Raw genomic sequence first — 18,658 nt, 5'->3', positions numbered from 1 at the left:
AACAAACAAGGGATCCACCTGAACAATCAATTTACTTCATTAGAGATAACCATTAGCATTATCTCTACCAATGCGTAGACTACAAGTAGCTAGTTACTGTGAACCTGGCTTGTTTTGCAGTGGTTTACACAGTCTCGTTAAACAGATGATTGGAGTGTTGTGATGGGCTCAAATAAACACGCATTGCTATGTTTTACAACCGGACGATTTATCAGAAGACTAGAAACCGTTTTGTCAGAATAAAAAATAAAAACTTCTGCCTCTGACTGGTTTTGAACCTACAACCCTTTTCTTACCAGCACAACATCTCAGCCGATTGAGCCATTCCCAGGCATGGAATACACAAAGTTCAATAACTCGATAATTAAAAAAGCTGTTTCTCCAATGGCGGGCATTGTCAGATTTGGTCCAAGTTTAAACAGCTGTAATTCAGTCATATTTTGACATATCAAAGTGAAACTTTGCATGGTACTTCAGAGGCATTAAAGCATATTACGTTTGAACCATCTTTTAAAAAATACATTTGATTTAGTGACACAAACATATTAAGGCAATGTGGACATTTACATAAATACACCCTTTTCAGTCATTTTGTACTTGATTCAATTGCCTTAATTGCCTTATTGCATGCACACCAGGATTCAGAAGAATTGGAGCAATGGGGTGGAAATGCCATCACAAAATTGGACTTTTGGGCGTGGCCTGTGGCGCCCCCTATGGTCCGATGTGGCCCATATTTGGTGTGGGGGTACCCACTTGGATGTAATATCAATGTGCCAAATTAGAAAACTTATGACAAGGGACTTTTTTAGATATTGGGGCGCAAGCAGAAGAAAAATAATAAGAATAAGAATACCAACAATAATAATAAGTTCCATCCTACCGGAGGAACCCTAATAAGAATACCAACAATAACAATAGGTTAACTCCTACTGGAGAAACCCTAATAAGAATAACAACAATAACAATAGGTTCCCTCCTACCGGAGGAACCCTAATAATAAGAATACCAACAATAACAATAGGTTCCCTCCTACTGGAGGAACCCTAATAATAATAATAATAATAAAACTAACAAAAACAATAGGTTTCTTCCTACCAGAGGAACCCTAATGTGGGTTCTTCTTAGGACAAAACCTATATGAGCAATTCTTCAGAAATGTTTTTTTGTGTTATGTTCTCAATGGTTACTATGGTAATCCTCATCAGAAAAGTTTAGTCGTACCAACAGAATAAGCTAGTCTCTGCAAAAAAACTTGCTTTGCAAAAAGAAAATGCATTGACAGTCATGGCTGGCAGAGGAGTGTAAAAACTTGAAAAGCTTCCGCATCATTTAAGTCACATGATGATTATTATCAATAATACAATGACAATAAAGGAAAAGCAGTCATATTTTCTGATCCGTGATGATCCATTACTCAAAACTGCGGTTCAGATCAAGAGTTTTGCGATCCGTTGCACCACTACATTGGTGGTAGCGATGCTATTGAAAATTGCTTGGAAAATTCCCTAAAAATTGCCATAAACTTTACAATGATCTACCAAGAATTTCCCATCCATTTGTAAACCCATCTTTAGGCCCCTGTGTTGCTGTTCAGGTATCTGGAGCTGGACAGGTGGAGAGATTGACATTGGTTGGCGTTCTAGATTTCCTGTCAGAGGGCACATCGGATTATACATGCGGTCGAGGAGTTATGTATTTGTATCTATGTATAATTATGTATATGTGTAAAATAATAGATTAAATAAATGTAAAGCTGGTTTGAATGAAACTGAGTGAAGTATACTTGGGAATTTCTGTAGAGAAAGTGCCAAGTGGAAAAAAGCAGAACAAGAGCTCCAGCTGTCTTTAGAGCTTTAATTCTCTCAATAAAAGCCACCCCCCACACGACATATAAATAAGTGTGAAACATTTGCATAGCTTCTGCTCTTTACAACGTGGGGACTCAAGGATTTGGTGTTTGGTGAACGGAAAGGAATTATGGAAAAAAAATGTGGGTGAGAGAGGGAAGTGTAGGAAGAGGGAAAGTGCGAAAAAAGGAAGGGAGGAAGAATGATAGGGGAAAACAAAGGTTAACAAGAGGAAGAGGGAGAGGCGTTATATACTTAAATAAAATGTTAATCAAAAGTCAACACTATTACACTGAAAATACATTGTGATACCTTTTGTGAAAACATTGTAAGAATCGCTATTTAATTAAATGGTAATAGGTCTTACTGGTACAGGTTAATACAGTAGTGTAACAAGGCACAGTGTGGTGAGTTTAAGGGGTAAGCGAATGTTATGAAGGGGCAGTTGAAGGTTGCATTCCCAAAACAAGTTGTTGTTAACAAGATGTTAACATCCACTTACCCTTGGAGAGCCCAAGCTCCCCCATACCAAGTTTTACTTGTTGAACATATAATACTGCAAAACTGTCATCAAGTATAACTATAAAGCCGTTCCCATGTTGTTACTAAAGTTGCTATGTAGTTACATGGTAGTTAATGTAACCTTCATGCAGAGTGTTGCCTTTTTCTACTTTTTTTGGTATCAACCTACAAGCAATACCCAAGAATGTATTAGAAATAACATACATATTATAATTCTTATTTACATAGGTATTCTCTTGTTTGACACTCCAAATTAAGCTTTGTTGTATCATGCTTTCTTTAATATTCCAGAGACTTCTTCAGTCTCTCGGCCCAGAGCTTTCTCTGCAGAGATTGGACAACCTGCCAGAAGGACACACATCTCTGCAGTACTTCATTAATCTGCTTTTTGCAGTAGAGTGACCAATACTGAGTAAAGGGCACATGACCGAGAGCTTGAAAAGAAAAAATAAATTGAACAAACCAAAGCACACTGGTACAGAATTCCGGTATAGAATATCAATGGAGAGACCTGATCCAGTTCAGTGAAACTGGGAATGGGAGAAACTGCCCAAGTCCAAGTGTGAAAAGCTGATAGTATAGACTGTTGTATATAAAGGTAAATTGATATACAACAGGGAGTCAGATGGCTGAGCGGTGAGGGAGTCGGGCTAGTAATCAGAAGGGTGCCGGATTGATTCCCCGCCGTGCCAAATGACTTCACCCTACTTGCCTCGGGGGGAATGTCCCTGTACTTACTGTATGTCGCTCTGGATAAGAGCGTCTGCTTAAATGATTAAATCTAAATGTAGATTAATTACAATGTAATGTAAAATCTGTGTAAATATCTGCCTTGACCATTTGTTTGTGTTCCTCAGTCCATCAACTCCCCCCCTCCACACATACACACAAACCTCACCTTTGGCCCATGGGGTTGTAGATCTCATTGCTCTGGCAGCTACTAATGGTGATGGGGTCAAAGAACTGGAAGGAACGTAAGCCCACACCGGAGATTGCCACCAGCGATGAACGGAACATGACCAGGATTGCCTTGGTGTGGTAGAATGCCATGCTCAGGTCATGGTTTACAGGTATCACCAGTGGATTCGTCCGACAACTCAAACGCCAGTCGCCTGTGTGTGTGTGTGTGTGTGTGTGTGTGTGTGTGGAGTGATGAGGGGAAGAGTATGAGAAGTACCGAGAGATAAACCAAGGATTTAAGAAACAGAGATAATAAAACTTCACAAATAAGATAAAATAAACATTTAATGGATTGTTGTCCACCCACCCAAGCTGTGGATGGCCTCTTTAGTGTCCACCAACTGGATGGTGACATTACACTGGGTCTGGTCTACATAGCCAGTACCATCAGCTGCCAGGTGAATGATGACGGCTGCAGCCACCATGGGGTGGGAGAAGTAAGCCTAAGATGGAATGGCGAAGGTTGAAAGACAGTGAAGAAGGAGCGATAGATGGAGTGAAAGAAAGAGAGAGAAAATTAATAAATTTTTGTTGCATCTTCTCCAATATTTAAGTAATTCTGCTAAACCAAAAAGAAGTTGGCATATATTTTCAGGGAAGATTTTTCATCAGTGTTTATTTGTGAAGTGATACATGAACATGGCCAATGATTATGTGATATCCCCTTTACAGTGATGTCAAGTACCTCAAAAATGCACTCCCGTTACAAATGTAAAAGTGTTTTACCACTAAGGCCAAAACGAGACGGAATTAAAATAAACAGTTTTGCAAAGATTTGTCAGAACCAATACCATGACTAATATATTAAACTGTGCATGCATATTAACCTCATAGGATTAACCCAAAAAACGGAGTAACTCTTTGAAGGGTTTGAACTTTGATCCCTTTGGCTTTACCTTGAGCCAGTAATGAGGGTATGAGGAGGAATGCTGGGCCTCTTCACAGGGGAACCAGGCATACTGTGAGACCCCATCAGACAGGTCAAAGACCTTGGACTGACATGTCTGATCAGAGAGAGTAGATGGATAGAAAGGAAGATACCGTGGGAAGAAACAGAGACAATGAGGAGAAAAAAGTGGGGGGGGGGTCAGCATGTGAATGTCAAAAAGGCTTTAACAGTTTCTGTACCTATGTCAAATAATTACCTTTGGTGCAACTATCTATTGCCTTGAAAACTAACTTTGGAAACACATTTTCAGGAAGTACAATACACAATGCAAAGCCGTAGGAAGCGGGTTTGGCAAATTTTTCAGAAAACCCTCGAATTGTGGAAATGCTTCTGTTTATCAGAATCAGAATTTGTTTTTATTGCTCAAACACAGAATTTATTGTGGCAGGAAGGTTCATACAATAAACATACAGATTTTAATTTTAAAAAGTAGAATGGATAAATAAAATAAAAAATTATAATACTAAAGAGCTAAACAATAAGTAAGATATAAAATAGATATAAATATAAAATGTTACAAAAATATATAAAATAGTGCAATATGACATTTGCAAATAGGTGGCGGAAGTACTTATTAGATAAAAAGTGAGTCCTTGGCCTTGTTGAAGAGGCCAGCAGCGGATGGGAAGAAACTGTTCTTAAGGCGTAAAGTTTTGGTCCCTATGGACCGCAGCCTTCTGCCGGAGGGGAGTAGCTGGAACCGAGAGTGTCCAGTAGGGATGGGCATTCGACTAAATTGTCTTAATCGATCGTCCGGAGAATTAACGATCGATTTTCGATTAATCATTAACATTTTTATATTAAAATTAACTATTTATAGGCTATATTAAAATGCAGTGAAAATAGAAAAAACAGCGTGTTTACGCATTGAGATCTGTAGCTATTAGAAAAACAACTATTTCTGTAACTCCGGAGCCGACAGCTAGAAGCCTGTGCTCAAACACAACTGACCCTCGTTTTTTTTCCGGCTAATTAACAAAGCTTTATAAAAACCTTCGCCCTCAACAATACTTAAGGGTAGCATATCCATGTCGATGGACTTGCAGATCCGTTGGGTAATTTTCTCTGCTCGTTGTGCATCGCAGATCCTCCGTGCTAGCACCGAGAGCAGGATGCACCGTCGGATGTACGTTCTTCAACTGGTATATCATTTGAGTCGTGGAGGAGTTGTAATTATACTCAGCTTTGCAGTGTTGGCAGTGAACAAAGTAATTTTTTAGTCAATATGGTCTCACGCTACACTTCGCCGTGACATCTTCATGTTTACTTTTGAAATACATGGAAACTCGCCGGTAACTGAGTAGGCCTGTGGCGTTTTTTTCCAAACATTGGCTTCATTTGGTAAAATGTTTAATTGCTGCCACATAGCGAAATCCATTGCATTCCTTCAAGACTCACACAACGCAACAGAACACGCATTAGTTTTATCGATGAACAAATAATGTCATCTTAATTCTTAATGATCGATAATCGATCGTCGATTAATTATGCCCATCCCTAGTGTCCAGCTACTCAGCTCACTCTCATTCTACATTTAAGTCTTCACATAGGCTTTCGAACAGGCCGGGGGGCCTGTTCCATAAAGGCCGCTCAAATAAGTTGGACTTGAATTAGCTTAACAAGTCAAGCGGGGCTAAAGCAATTCCATAAAGGCCCATTTCAGCTCACGCAGTCCTACTAATTCATGTCAGATTTAAGTAGTCAAGCTAATGCGCGTGCACCCTATTCTTAAGCAGCCCGAGAGGTAAAACATGGATCATACAATCTACCGCGGCAAAAGCAATGCACACAGCCACGTGATTTCTTCCAGAAAGAACGTTCCCTTTAAGCTTTGTACTATGCCAGCTCCCTCATCCAACGCTTCATCAAAATGAATGACACGCCATGATTGACGTGAACGATAAGCTACGTAGGTCGAGGTCCTTTTTTAGACCTTTACTTCGTTGATAAAAAAATAGACACCCCTCTAAACCAGGGGGTGTTCAATCCTGGTCCTCGAGAAACCCTGGCCTGTGTGTTTTAGATGTTTCCCTGCTCCAGCACACCTGATTCAAATGAATGGGTTGTTATCAAGCTCTGTGGAAAACGGGTAATGACCATTCATTTGAATCAGGTGTGCTGGAGCGGGGAAACATCTAAAACAGTGGTCACCAACCTTTTTAGGCCAAAGATCACCGACCTTTGCCTTGGTGACCCGAAGATCTACCTATTGAGGCGTTGAGAGACAGAACAGACTCCAGACTGAACTTACAACTTAACTTTATATTTGGCCTTATTGTAATTGAATGAAATCAAACACTTTGTGAACAATATGAACAAGAAAAAACACTTTTGCAATGAGCAGGCTGGATATGAACGGTTTTATTTATAAACTGAAGTTACAACACAACACTGACAAATTTCTCATGTGACAAGTCAGTGTGATGGCTGTGACTGAACACTGTCTGTGAGTGCCTTGTAGTTTGGCTCATAAGCAGAGACAGCCAGTCTGAGGCAGTCTGTGAGGTGTCTGTCAGTAAGCCGGCTCCTGTACTTGGATTTGGTGATTTTCATCTGTGAAAATGCCATTTCACAGAGGTAGGTCGATCCAAAGTAGGCACTCACTTTTAGTGCACATGCACTGAGGAGAGGAAACTTCTCTCGGCTGACAAGTCCCCAAAAGTCACTGTCCCTTGACCTGGCTTTCAGCTCAATGTCATTTTGCAAATCAAGCATCTCCATGTCCACTCCACTTGGCAAAGCAAATGCTTTCTCGAATTGGTCTGCAACCTCCTCTGTATTAATAGGCAGAAATGGGTTTGAAAGAAATGCAGCAATATCCTTCATGATTTCTAACTCACCAAAACGTCGACTGAACTCCGCTGCCAGTTTGTCCAGGTGCACACAGTACTGCTCAGGGTGAAAGTCAGAAGAGTCTTTGATGGACTGTGACATTTTTTCCAGGTTTGTAAAGTGTGTCAGCGTCCCTTTCCTCAGATTCGTGGTCCAGACACAGAGTTTGGCCTTGAACGCATTCACTGCGCTGATCATGTGGAGGAGGTGCCGGTCTTTTCCCTGGAGTTCGTGGTTGAGCGAGTTCAGTTTTCCGGTTAGGTCCGTCAGAAACCCCAGGTCCAGTAGCCACGCATCCGTTGAAAGTTCCTCGTGCTCCTCGTTCCTTTTCGACAGAAACGTCTTAATCTCAAGCAGCAAGTCAACAAATCGCTGCAGCACTTTTCCGCGACTCAACCACCTGACATCAGCATGCAGAAGCAGGTCTCCATACGCCGAATCGAGCTCATCCAATAACGCCTTGAATAAGCGATGCTGAAGCGCTTTTGCTCGAATCGAGTTTACCACTTTGACCACCAGTGACATGACATGAGAAAAGTCCACAACTTTCCCAGCCAAGGCTTGCTGATGAATCACACAGTGATACTTCATGAAGTCGGGGAAATCCGGATCATTACGGCACAGTGCTATAAAACCAGCGTGCACACCGCACATTGTCGGTGCCCCATCGGTAGTGATTGCCACCAGTTTCTGAATGGGGATGTTCTTTTCACGGACATAGCTTTTAAAAACGTTGTAAATATCCTCACCTCTCGTTCTCTCTTTTAATTGGAGAAGAGTGAGGAAGTCCTCCTTTGTTGTAAAGTCCTGGAAAGCCATTCTGACAAATACAACAAGCTGAGCCGTGTCCATTACATCCAGCGATTCATCAAACTGCAGTGAAAAATATTCACAGAGTGACAAGTCCTCCAACACCTGTTGATCAGTTGCAGCCTTACTTTGAGACGTAGGTTGTGAGAAAAGCGACTGTTGAGCCTTCAACTCCACTTTCAGCTCCTGAACTTTTTTGGCGCGGATTGCGCTCTTTGGTGGATAGCAGTCTTTGAATTTCGGATGGTTAGTGTTGTGGTGCCGCTCCAAATTCCCTCGCTTAGACAGTGCCTGTGGCTGGTGGCACAACATACACACACTCTTGTCTTTTACCAAGGTAAAGATGAATTCCTCCTCCCATTCATGATGGAAACTGTAGTTTTTCGCCCTCTTTCGTGGTGCCTCTGCCATGCTTGCTAACACTATGTGGACTACACGGCCGGGTAAATAAACAAACCAACGGCAACCACGCCCACAGGTATCCTGGGATAGCAGGTCTCTCAAAGGTCGTCTTCGGGAAAAAACGCCCATTTATTCTGTCGGTGAATTGCTTTGCAACACGCACAGGCCAATATGCAAATCCAGGTACAAGAGAACGCGCGTTCAGTTTAAGAATCCTCCGCGTTCATGAATTAGTCGGACATCAGTATTTCTGAAATTATTTTGGAGATCGACAGGGAAAGTCTCCGAGATCGACACGTCGATCGCGATCGACAGGTTGGCGACCTCTGATCTAAAACATGCAGGACGGGGGCTCTCGAGGACCAGGATTGAACACCCCTGCTCTAAACACATGTAAATTGACTTTTTTGACATTGTTTTAAATAAATAGCCTACTATTAATCAAAATATTACCCAGTAGCCTAACTTTATAACATGGTTGTTGTGATCGGGAAAATGGAGGCTATCGATGGTAGCTTATGGATTTAGGTTAGTTTTGCAATTGTAGACTACTGTTAACAACTAGGCTAAATGTTGTACTCTATGTAGGCTATGTAAGTTGATTTGCTATCAATGTTGAACAAATTGAACTGATCAGAATAAGAAAATTAGAATGTACATGGTAAATCATCTTTTTCCCATTGGGTCAGTGTTACAGGAAGGTCTGGTTAAGCACCAAGTCACGCTAAGCCTGACAGTTAGCCTGACCCTGACCAGACTAGTTTTGCAGCCTTAGGCCGAATCCCAATACTACCCCTTACCCCTACCCCTAGCCCTTAATTTACCCCTAGCCCTTGGCCCTCAAAACTGAGGGGTAAGGGCTACATATCCCTAAGAATTGGGACGCCACTTGGTTACGGGTATGTCATCTAACGCGTATTAATATCCTCAAAGCAAGTAGTGTTATGCACTGATATCAAACGAAATTCGCTGCTAATGGAGTTTACTTAAAACTGTAGACATGCTGATATGCGGGACTGTTGTATACCCCTTCGTCTTACCACTAGTTCAAAAAGAGTATTGGGACACCACTAGCTCTCATGTGAACGCACAAAAGTAAGGGCTACGGGGAAGGGGGAGTATTGGGATTCAGCCTAAATTGCCATAGTAACCAAGTTTGAACTACATTGAGCTAGCTTTATGGAACTGAATGAACTAGAAATTAGTCTGACTAACTGACATAAATCAGGTTTATTCGGTAAACTCGCTTTATGGAACAGGCCTCCGGATTAGTGGGACTCCTCAGACGTTAGTGATCGGTGACTCCATCACTCGTAACATTAGATTGGAGCAACCAGCGATAGTTTACTGTGTACCTGGGGCCAGAGCTACCGACATAGAAGCTAATCTTAGGGTGCTGGCTAGCACTAGGGCTAAGGCAAATGCCCAAGCTAAGGCACATGGCGCACGCACTGACGGGTAGGTATGAGAATATTGTCATTCATGTCGGCACCAATGATGTTAGGCTGAGGCAGTCAGAGGTCACAAAGGTTAATATAGCTCGGGCATGTGATCTTGCTCAAAAGATGAGTCGGCATCGAGTAATAGTCTCTGGCCCACTACCTGCTAGGGGGACTGACGAGATCTACAGCAGGCTTGTCTCTCTCAACCGCTGGTTGGCTCGCTTTTGCTCAGAACAGGGTTTAGGATTTGTAGATAATTGGTCTCGTTTCTGGGCCAAACCTGGCTTGTTGAAAAGTGACGGGCTCCATCCTAGCTGGAGAGGTGCTTTTCTTTTGTCTACGAATATTGAAGCTATTCTAAAGCAGACCTGACATTCACTTGAACAAGCCGGGCCACAGTCTCTTAGAGAGTCTGATAGGTATGTTGATAGGCATGTTGTGAGCTGTTAGGGCCCCGATAGCTCAGCTTCTAGTGTAGCCAGGGTGGTTGCTGATGTCGTTTTTCCCTTTGAGACGGTGTTGGTCCCCCGCCCTTTTTCCAAAATCCGGCCCTCAATTATTAGGAATTATACCAATTTAATATGTATTCAACCTTGCTCACCCGTTGCTCTCCCTACTAAGTTTTCTGATAACAGTGCCACCCTTTCAGAAGTATTATCTACGTCTAAAGCTGCCAAAAACCCATACTAGAATGTTGGGCTCCTAAACATCAGATCTCTATCCACAAAGGTCTTATTGATGAATGATCTGATGTCTGAATGCAGCCTGGACCTGGTTGGACTTACCGAAACCTGGTTAAAACCTGACGAATATTTCCCCCTGAATGAAGCATCGCCTCCGGATTTTGCGCACTCACACATCCCTCGTGTTTCAAAGAAAGGTGGTGGTGTTGCTATGATATATAAAGCTAGCTTCAACCTCAGCCTAAAATCTGTAAATACCTTTAAATCATTTGAGATAATTTGCATGAAACCACCAACTACTTTAAAAAGGACTAATTCTACTACTGTTGCCCCCCTTCCCTCATTTTGTATAGTTACTCTATACCGGCCCCCTGGCCCATATTCCCTCTTCCTAGAGGAATTTGCTGATTTTAGTGCTTGTGACATATGCTGACAATATCTTAATTATGGGTGATTTTAACATTCATGTGGATGACCCAAAAGATCCTCTAAGTAAGGCATTTACTGCTCTAATGGATTCCACAGGTCTCACTCAGGTGGTTTCTAAACCTACCCATCTTAACTCGCATACATTAGATTTAGTTCTCACGCGGGGAATCAAGATTGGTGATGTCATTGTCCACCCCCACAATCCTATATTATCAGACCACTGCCTGGTAACCTTTAAAATGGATCTCTGCCAGAGCCTTGGAGGCACCCAGAATATTTCTATTAGCCGCTGCTTAACCCCAAACACAGCTCTGGAACTGGCTAGTATTCTACCCTAGAAGTGCTTCTACACTAGAAGCACTTGACGTCCCAAATAAATCATTAAATACTAAAACAAGGGATCTGAATTTGGTTCTTCAGCAATCCCTAGATTCTGTTGCCCCACTCAAACCAAGGAAAAGAAAAGACAAGAAAATGGCTCCATGGTATTCAGAGGAAACCCGCACTCTCAAGAGATCCACTAGAAAATTAGAGCATAAGTGGCGTACCACTAAATTGGAGGTTTTCCGCCTGGCCTGGAAGGACAGCCAAATAGAGTACAAGCAAGTCCTCATCAGGTCCAGATCAGAATATTTCTCTAAGTTGATTAGTAAGAACACACACAACAATAAGTTCTTATTTGATACTGTTGCAAAACTCACTAAGAAAAGTACACTCTGTGTTAGTTCAGATCTTTCTCCCAATATTTCTTAGATTCCTTTGACCAAAAAATCTATGCAATAAGGGACAAACTACAGACTAATCCTGGAGGAGTGGCCATCACCACTGATTTTCCCTCTGTACCCAGCATGCTGCATGTTGAGGCTCTCACTCACTTTAACCCTATTTCTATGGAAGCGTTCATCAAGCTGATAGGTTCCTCGAAACCCACTAGCTGCCTTCTCGATCCCCTCCCTGCCAAACTTTGTAGGGAGCTTCTCCTTATTATTGGACCGCCCATGCTTAGTATTATTAATGAATCTATTGTAACTGGACAAGTCCCTGACGATTTCAAACAAGCTATTATTAAGCCCCTTCTTAAAAAACCAAACCTGGATCCAGGTTGTCTTAGCAATTACAGGCCAATTTCAAATTTGACATTTCTCTCCAAAATCTTAGAAAAAGCTGTGGCAAAACAGCTTACTGAGCACCTCTCCTCAAATCAGATCTATGAACCTCTCCAGTCTGGATTTCGTCTTCACCACAGCACTGAAACTGCATTAGCCAAGGTAGTCAATGATCTATTATTAGCCTCTGACGCAGGCTTCAGCTCTGTCCTGGTTCTTCTAGACCTAAGTGCAGCTTTTGACACTGTGGATCATGAGATTCTCCTGGAACGTATGGAGAACTATGTTGGGATTTCTGGTACTTCACTTAAGTGGTTTAAATCGTATCTATCTGATAGATCACAATATGTCCACTATGATGGTTGCTCATCCAGGAGCTCCACTGTAAAATACGGAGTACCACAGGGTTCAGTTCTAGGCCCTCTGTTATTTTCACTCTATATGTTGCCTTTAGGAAACATAATTAAATTTTTAAATTTTCACTGTTATGCAGATGATACTCAGCTATACATGTCTATAAAGCCTGGAGAATTTCCACATGCTATGGAAAAATGTGTTTCCGGGTTGAAAACTTGGATGAGTGTTGGATGGAAGGTGTTCGTTTGCAAGTTGAACTGTTTCCTGTCTGACGACCTACCGCGCTGCACCTGAGCTGCTCCAAACTTTTCCCAAACTTTTTTGTCTTGTTTATTGCTATATTTTATATATTACTTCATTTATTCATTTATTGTGTCGTTACCGATGTAATCTATACATCTACTGTCTCAATTATAGGTTTACTCGGCACGGCTTTTTTCCTTGGAGCTCGACGCTACTGTTCCTGTTGAACTAGCCAATTCAACGTTCTGACGAATTATCTTGGCTGGCATAAACTATTAACGTAAGTTAATTATAATGTCTCACACCCACTCACATTGTCCTACATGTGTCATTTTGTTCGAAAAGTTGACTCTATTAGAGAGTCGCGTTCAGTCGCTTGAGGAAGAACGTATGCTAGTAACTTTAGATGCGACTGGCGCAACATCACAGACAGGGAGTCCTAGCGTGAGTGAGGACTCAAGTTTAGCCCCACCGGTTTCACCTTTGCAGCATGGTGGGAGTGGGACTCCGCAGACGTTAGTGATCGGTGACTCCATCACTCGTAACATTAGATTGGAGGGACCAGCGACAGTTTACTGTGTACCTGGGGCCAGAGCTACCGACATAGAAGCTAATCTTAGGGTGCTGGCTAGCACTAGGGCTAAGGCAAATGCCCAAGCTAAGGCACATGGCGCACGCACTGATGATAGGTATGAGAATATTGTCATTCATGTCGGCACCAATGATGTTAGGCTGAGGCAGTCAGAGGTCACGAAGGTTAATATTGCTCGGGCATGTGACCTTGCTCAAAAGATGAGTCGGCATCGAGTAATAGTCTCTGGCCCACTACCTGCTAGGGGGACTGACGAGATCTACAGCAGGCTTGTCTCTCTCAACCGCTGGTTGGCTCGCTTTTGCTCAGAACAGGGTTTAGGATTTGTAGATAATTGGTCTCGTTTCTGGGCCAAACCTGGCTTGTTGAAAAGTGACGGGCTCCATCCTAGCTGGAGAGGTGCTTTTCTTTTGTCTAGGAATATTGAAGCTATTCTAAAGCAGACCTGACACTCACTAGAACAAGCCGGGCTACAGTCTCTTAGAGAGTCTGATAGGTATGTTGATAGGCATGCTGTGAGCTGTTGGGGCCCCGATAGCTCAGCTTGTAGTGTAGCCAGGGTGGTTGCTGATGTTGTTTTTCCCATTGAGACGGTGTCGGCCCCCCGCCCTTTTTCCAAATTCCGGCCCTCAATTATTAGGAATTATACCAATTTAATATATATTCAGCCTTGCTCACCCGTTGCTCTTCCAACTCAGTTTCCTGATAACAGTGCCACCTTTTCAGAAGTATTATCTACGTCTAAAGCTGCCAAAAACCCATACTGGAATGTTGGGCTCCTAAACATCAGATCTCTATCCACAAAGGCCGTTTTGATTAATGATCTGATGTCTGACTGCAGCCTGGACCTGATTGGTTTCACCGAAACCTGGCTAAAACCTGATGAATATTTCCCCCTGAATGAAGCTTTGCCTCCTGATTTTGCGTATTCACACATCCCTCGTGTTTCAAAGAAAGGTGGTGGTGTTGCTATGTTATATAAAGCTAGCTTCAACCTCAGCCTAAAATCTGTCAATACCTTTAAATCATTTGAGATAATTTGTATGAAACCACCAACTACTTTAAAAAGGACTAATTCTACTACTGTTGCCCCCCCTCTTTCGTTTTGTATAGTTACTCTATACCGGCCCCCTGGCCCATACTCCCTCTTCCTTGAGGAATTTGCTGATTTTAGTGCTGATCTTGTGACATACACTGACAATATCTTAATTATGGGTGATTTTAACATTCATGTCGATGACCCAAAAGATCCTCTAAGTAAGGCCTTTACTGCTCTTATGGATTCCACAGGTCTCACTCAGGTGGTTTCTAAACCTACCCATCTTCACTCGCATACATTGGATTTAGTTCTCACGCGGGGAATCAAGATTAGTGATGTCATTGTTCATACCCACAATCCTATATTATCAGACCACTGCCTGGTAACCTTTAAAATGGATCTCTGCCAGAGCCTTGGAGGCACCCAGAATATTTCTATTAGCCGCTGCTTAACCCCAAATACAGCTCTGGAACTGGCTAGTATTCTACCCGCTGCACTAGAAGCACTTGATGTCCCGAATAAATCATTAAATGCTAAAACAAGGGATCTGAATTTGGTTCTTCAGCAATCCCTAGATTCTGTTGCTCCACTCAAACCAAGGAAAATAATAGACAAGAAACTGGCTCCATGGTATTCAGAGGAAACCCGCACTCTCAAGAGGTCCACTAGAAAATTAGAGCGTAAGTGGCGTACCACTAAATTGGAGGTTTTCCGCCTGGCCTGGAAGGACAGCCAAATAGAGTACAAGCAAGTCCTCATCAGGTCCAGATCAGAATATTTCTCTAAGTTGATTAGTAAGAACAAACACAACACTAAGTTCCTATTTGATACTGTTGCAAAACTCACTAAGAAAAGTACACTCTGTGTTAGTTCAGATCTCTCTCCCAATGATTTCTTAGATTTCTTTGACCAAAAAATCTATGCAATAAGGGACAAACTACAGACTAGTCCTGGAGGAGTGGCCATCAACACTGATTTTCCCTCTGTACCCAGCATTCTGCATGTTGAGACTCTCACTCACTTTAACCCTATTTCTATGGAAGCATTCATCAAGCTGATAGATTCCTCGAAACCCACTAGCTGCCTTCTCGATCCCCTCCCTGCCAAACTTTGTAGGGAACTTCTCCATATTATTGGACCGCCCATGCTTAGTATTATTAATGAATCTCTTGTAACTGGACAAGTCCCTGACGATTTCAAACAAGCTATTATCAAGCCCCTTCTTAAAAAACCAAACCTGGATCCAGGTTGTCTTAGCAATTACAGGCCCATTTCAAATTTGCCATCTCTCTCCAAAATGTTGGAAAAAGCTGTGGCAAAACAGCTCACTGAGCACCTCTCCTCAAATCAGCTCTATGAACCTCTCCAGTCTGGATTTCGTCTTCACCACAGCACTGAAACTGCATTAGCCAAGGTAGTCAATGATCTATTATTAGCCTCTGACGCGGGCTTTAGCTCTGTCCTTGTTCTTCTAGACCTAAGTGCAGCTTTTGACACTGTAGATCATGAGATTCTCCTGGAACGTATGGAGAACTATGTTGGGGTTTCTGGTACTTCACTTCAGTGGTTCAGATCGTATCTATCTGATAGATCACAATATGTCCACTATGATGGTTGCTCATCCAGGAGCTCCATTGTAAAATACGGAGTACCACAGGGTTCAGTTTTAGGCCCTCTGTTATTTTCACTCTATATGTTAACTTTAGGAAACATAATTAGAAGTTTTGGGGTAGATTTTCACTGCTATGCAGATGATACTCAGCTATACATGTCTATAAAGCCGGGAGAATTTCCACATGCTATGGAAACCTGTGTTTCCGGGTTGAAAACTTGGATGACTGCAAATTTCCTTCTTCTTAATTCGGATAAAACCGAGGTTCAAATTTTTGGTCCGAAAAAACACCGAAATAATTTATCCCATCTAACCTTAGACTTAGACGGCGTCAAAGTATCTCAAAGCCAGCTGGTAAAAAATCTGGGAGTCACAATGGACCCAGACCTTTCATTTGAGTACCATATTAAGCAAATCACCAGAACAGCATTTTTCCATCTACGTAATGTTGCCAAAATACGAAAATTCCTCTCAAAGGATGATGCTGAAAAACTAATACATGCTTTTGTTACGTCCCGATTGGACTACTGCAATGTGTTGTTCTCTGGCCTCCCAATTACCTACCTAAAAAACTTACAGCGGGTGCAAAATGCTGCTGCTAGACTATTGACTAAAACTAGAAAGTTTGATCATATAACATCGACTCTTATCTCTTTACACTGGCTCCCTATCCAAGCCAGAGCTGATTTCAAAGTTCTACTACTAACTTACAAATCTCTGCATGGATTGGCACCACTGTACCTCTCCGGTCTCCTTGCACCCTATTGCCCCGCAAGGTCTCTAAGATCTCAAAATGCCGGCTATCTGGTAATACCCAAAGTTAAGAAAAAAACTGCTGGAGGTAGGGCGTTCTCATATAGAGCACCTCTTCTTTGGAACAAATTACCCATCTCAATTAAGGAAGCTGATACTGTCTCGACATTTAAAACTAGATTAAAAACGTTCTTGTTTAGTCAATTCTATGATTGTTAAAGGGAAGTATGTGTGTACTTTCTATGTAAACCTGGGATGTGTGCTTGCCTATGTGTGTATCACATGTAACTTTTAAATTTTAATTATAGCTTATGTTCACATTGCCCAGCTAGATGTTACAAATAAAGTAAACCTGTTACTGTATATTGTTAGTATTATTATTATTATAGTTCCGTTGCTGTATATTGTTACTGTTATAGTTTTTATTACTAGTTGGAGACAACGGGGGACTGGCTGTTTTCATCCTTATTCGTATAAGTATAACCTACTTTAGAGTTCTTTCCCCTGGAACAGATTTCATGTTCCAACTGAGGGGGGCTGTCGTTGTTTTGGTGTGTGGGGCTGCATCAAATACCCTTTTTGCTCTGTTAAATTGCTGCACTAGTCCACACTTGACCGGTGGGGATCTCATTCTATTTTGACTGTAACTGTTAGCTGCTCCTGGCATTCTCTAATCCCTGCTCTCCTCTCTGTCCCCCCCCCACACATTCCCTGTGGTGTGGGGGGTTTGAGCTGTCAGGACCTGCTTGGTCGTCGGTCTGCCAACGCTGAACCAGGTCGTCACCCGGAATCCAGTCTCCATGACGGCCAACAGCGAGTTTCCCGGTCCCATCCAACGTCTATAAAGCCGAACAATGGATTTTGGTGTTTCAAAACCCATTGACACTGTATGACTATGTTTAGCTTGTGTTCTGCTCCTCTCTCTTACCAACCGTCTCTGGAGGAGGGGATCCCTCTCTGAATTGCTCCTCCCAAGGTTTCTTCCATTTTTTCTCCCGGTGGGAGTTTTTCTGGGAGTTTTTCCTTGTCTTCCTTGAGGGTTTAGGTTGGTTGAGGGGCAGTTCTATGGGCGCATGTGAAGCCCTCTGTGACATGCTTGCGTGTAAAAAGGGCTATACAAATAAATTTGATTTGATTTGATGACAGCAAATTTATTTCTTCTTAATTCGGATAAAACCGAGGTTCAAATTTTTGGCCCAAAAAAGCACAGAAATAATTTATCCAATCTGACATTAGACTTAGATGGCGTCAATGTATCTCAAAGCCAGCTGGTAAAAAATCTAGGAGTCACATTGGACCCAGACCTTTCGTTTGAGTACCATATTAAGCAAATCACCAGAACCGCATTTTTCCATCTACGTAATATTGCCAAAATACGAAAATTCCTCTCAAAGGATGATGCTGAAAAACTAATACATGCTTTTGTTACATCCCGATTGGACTACTACAATGTGTTGTTCTCTGGTTTACCAATTACCTACCTAAAAAATTTACAGCGGGTGCAAAATGCTGCTGCTAGACTATTGACTAAAACAAGAAAGTTTGATCATATAACATCTACTCTTATCTCTTTACACTGGCTCCCTATCCAAGCCAGAGCTGATTTCAAAGTTTTACTACTAACTTACAAATCTCTGCATGGATTGGCACCACTGTACCTCTCCGGTCTCCTTGCACCCTATTGCCCCGCTCGGACTCTAAGATCTCAAGATGCCGGCTATCTGGTAATACCCAAAGTTAAGAAAAAAACTGCTGGAGGTAGGGTGTTCTAATATAGAGCACCTCTTCTCTGGAACAAATTACCCATCTCAATTAAGAAAGCTGATACTGTTTCGACATTTAAAACTAGATTAAAAACGTTCTTGTTTAGTAAATTCTATGACTGTTAAAAGGAAGTATGTGTGTACTTTCTATGTAAACCTGGGGTGTGTGCTTGCCTATTTGTGTATCACATGTCACTTTTAAATTGTAATTATAGCTTATGTTCACATTGCCCATCTAGATGTTACAAATAAAGTAAACCGGTTACTGTATCTTGTTACTATTATAGTTTTTATTACTAGTTGGAGACAACAGG

The 18,658-nt window shown here is 42.0% G+C and overlaps 1 protein-coding gene across 2 annotated transcripts in view; it reads right to left on the bottom strand.

Annotated features, from left to right (window-relative positions):
• pappaa (pregnancy-associated plasma protein A, pappalysin 1a) overlaps positions 1–18,658 on the bottom strand; it is a 383,886-nt gene that overhangs the window by 140,877 nt on the left and 224,351 nt on the right. For both annotated transcript variants that reach the window (XM_047017373.1, XM_047017374.1), the window contains exons 11-13: positions 4,229–4,336; positions 3,640–3,775; positions 3,271–3,484 (exon numbers count right to left, since the gene is read on the bottom strand). In XM_047017373.1, the coding sequence (XP_046873329.1) occupies positions 3,271–3,484; positions 3,640–3,775; positions 4,229–4,336 (458 nt within the window). The remainder of the gene's footprint in view (positions 1–3,270; positions 3,485–3,639; positions 3,776–4,228; positions 4,337–18,658) is intronic.

This window comes from Hypomesus transpacificus, unplaced genomic scaffold (genome assembly GCF_021917145.1).
Source record: "Hypomesus transpacificus isolate Combined female unplaced genomic scaffold, fHypTra1 scaffold_55, whole genome shotgun sequence".
Taxonomy (NCBI): domain Eukaryota; kingdom Metazoa; phylum Chordata; class Actinopteri; order Osmeriformes; family Osmeridae; genus Hypomesus; species Hypomesus transpacificus.
Note: the sequence above shows the minus strand (reverse complement) of the source record. Positions and strands in the feature narration are given on the sequence as shown.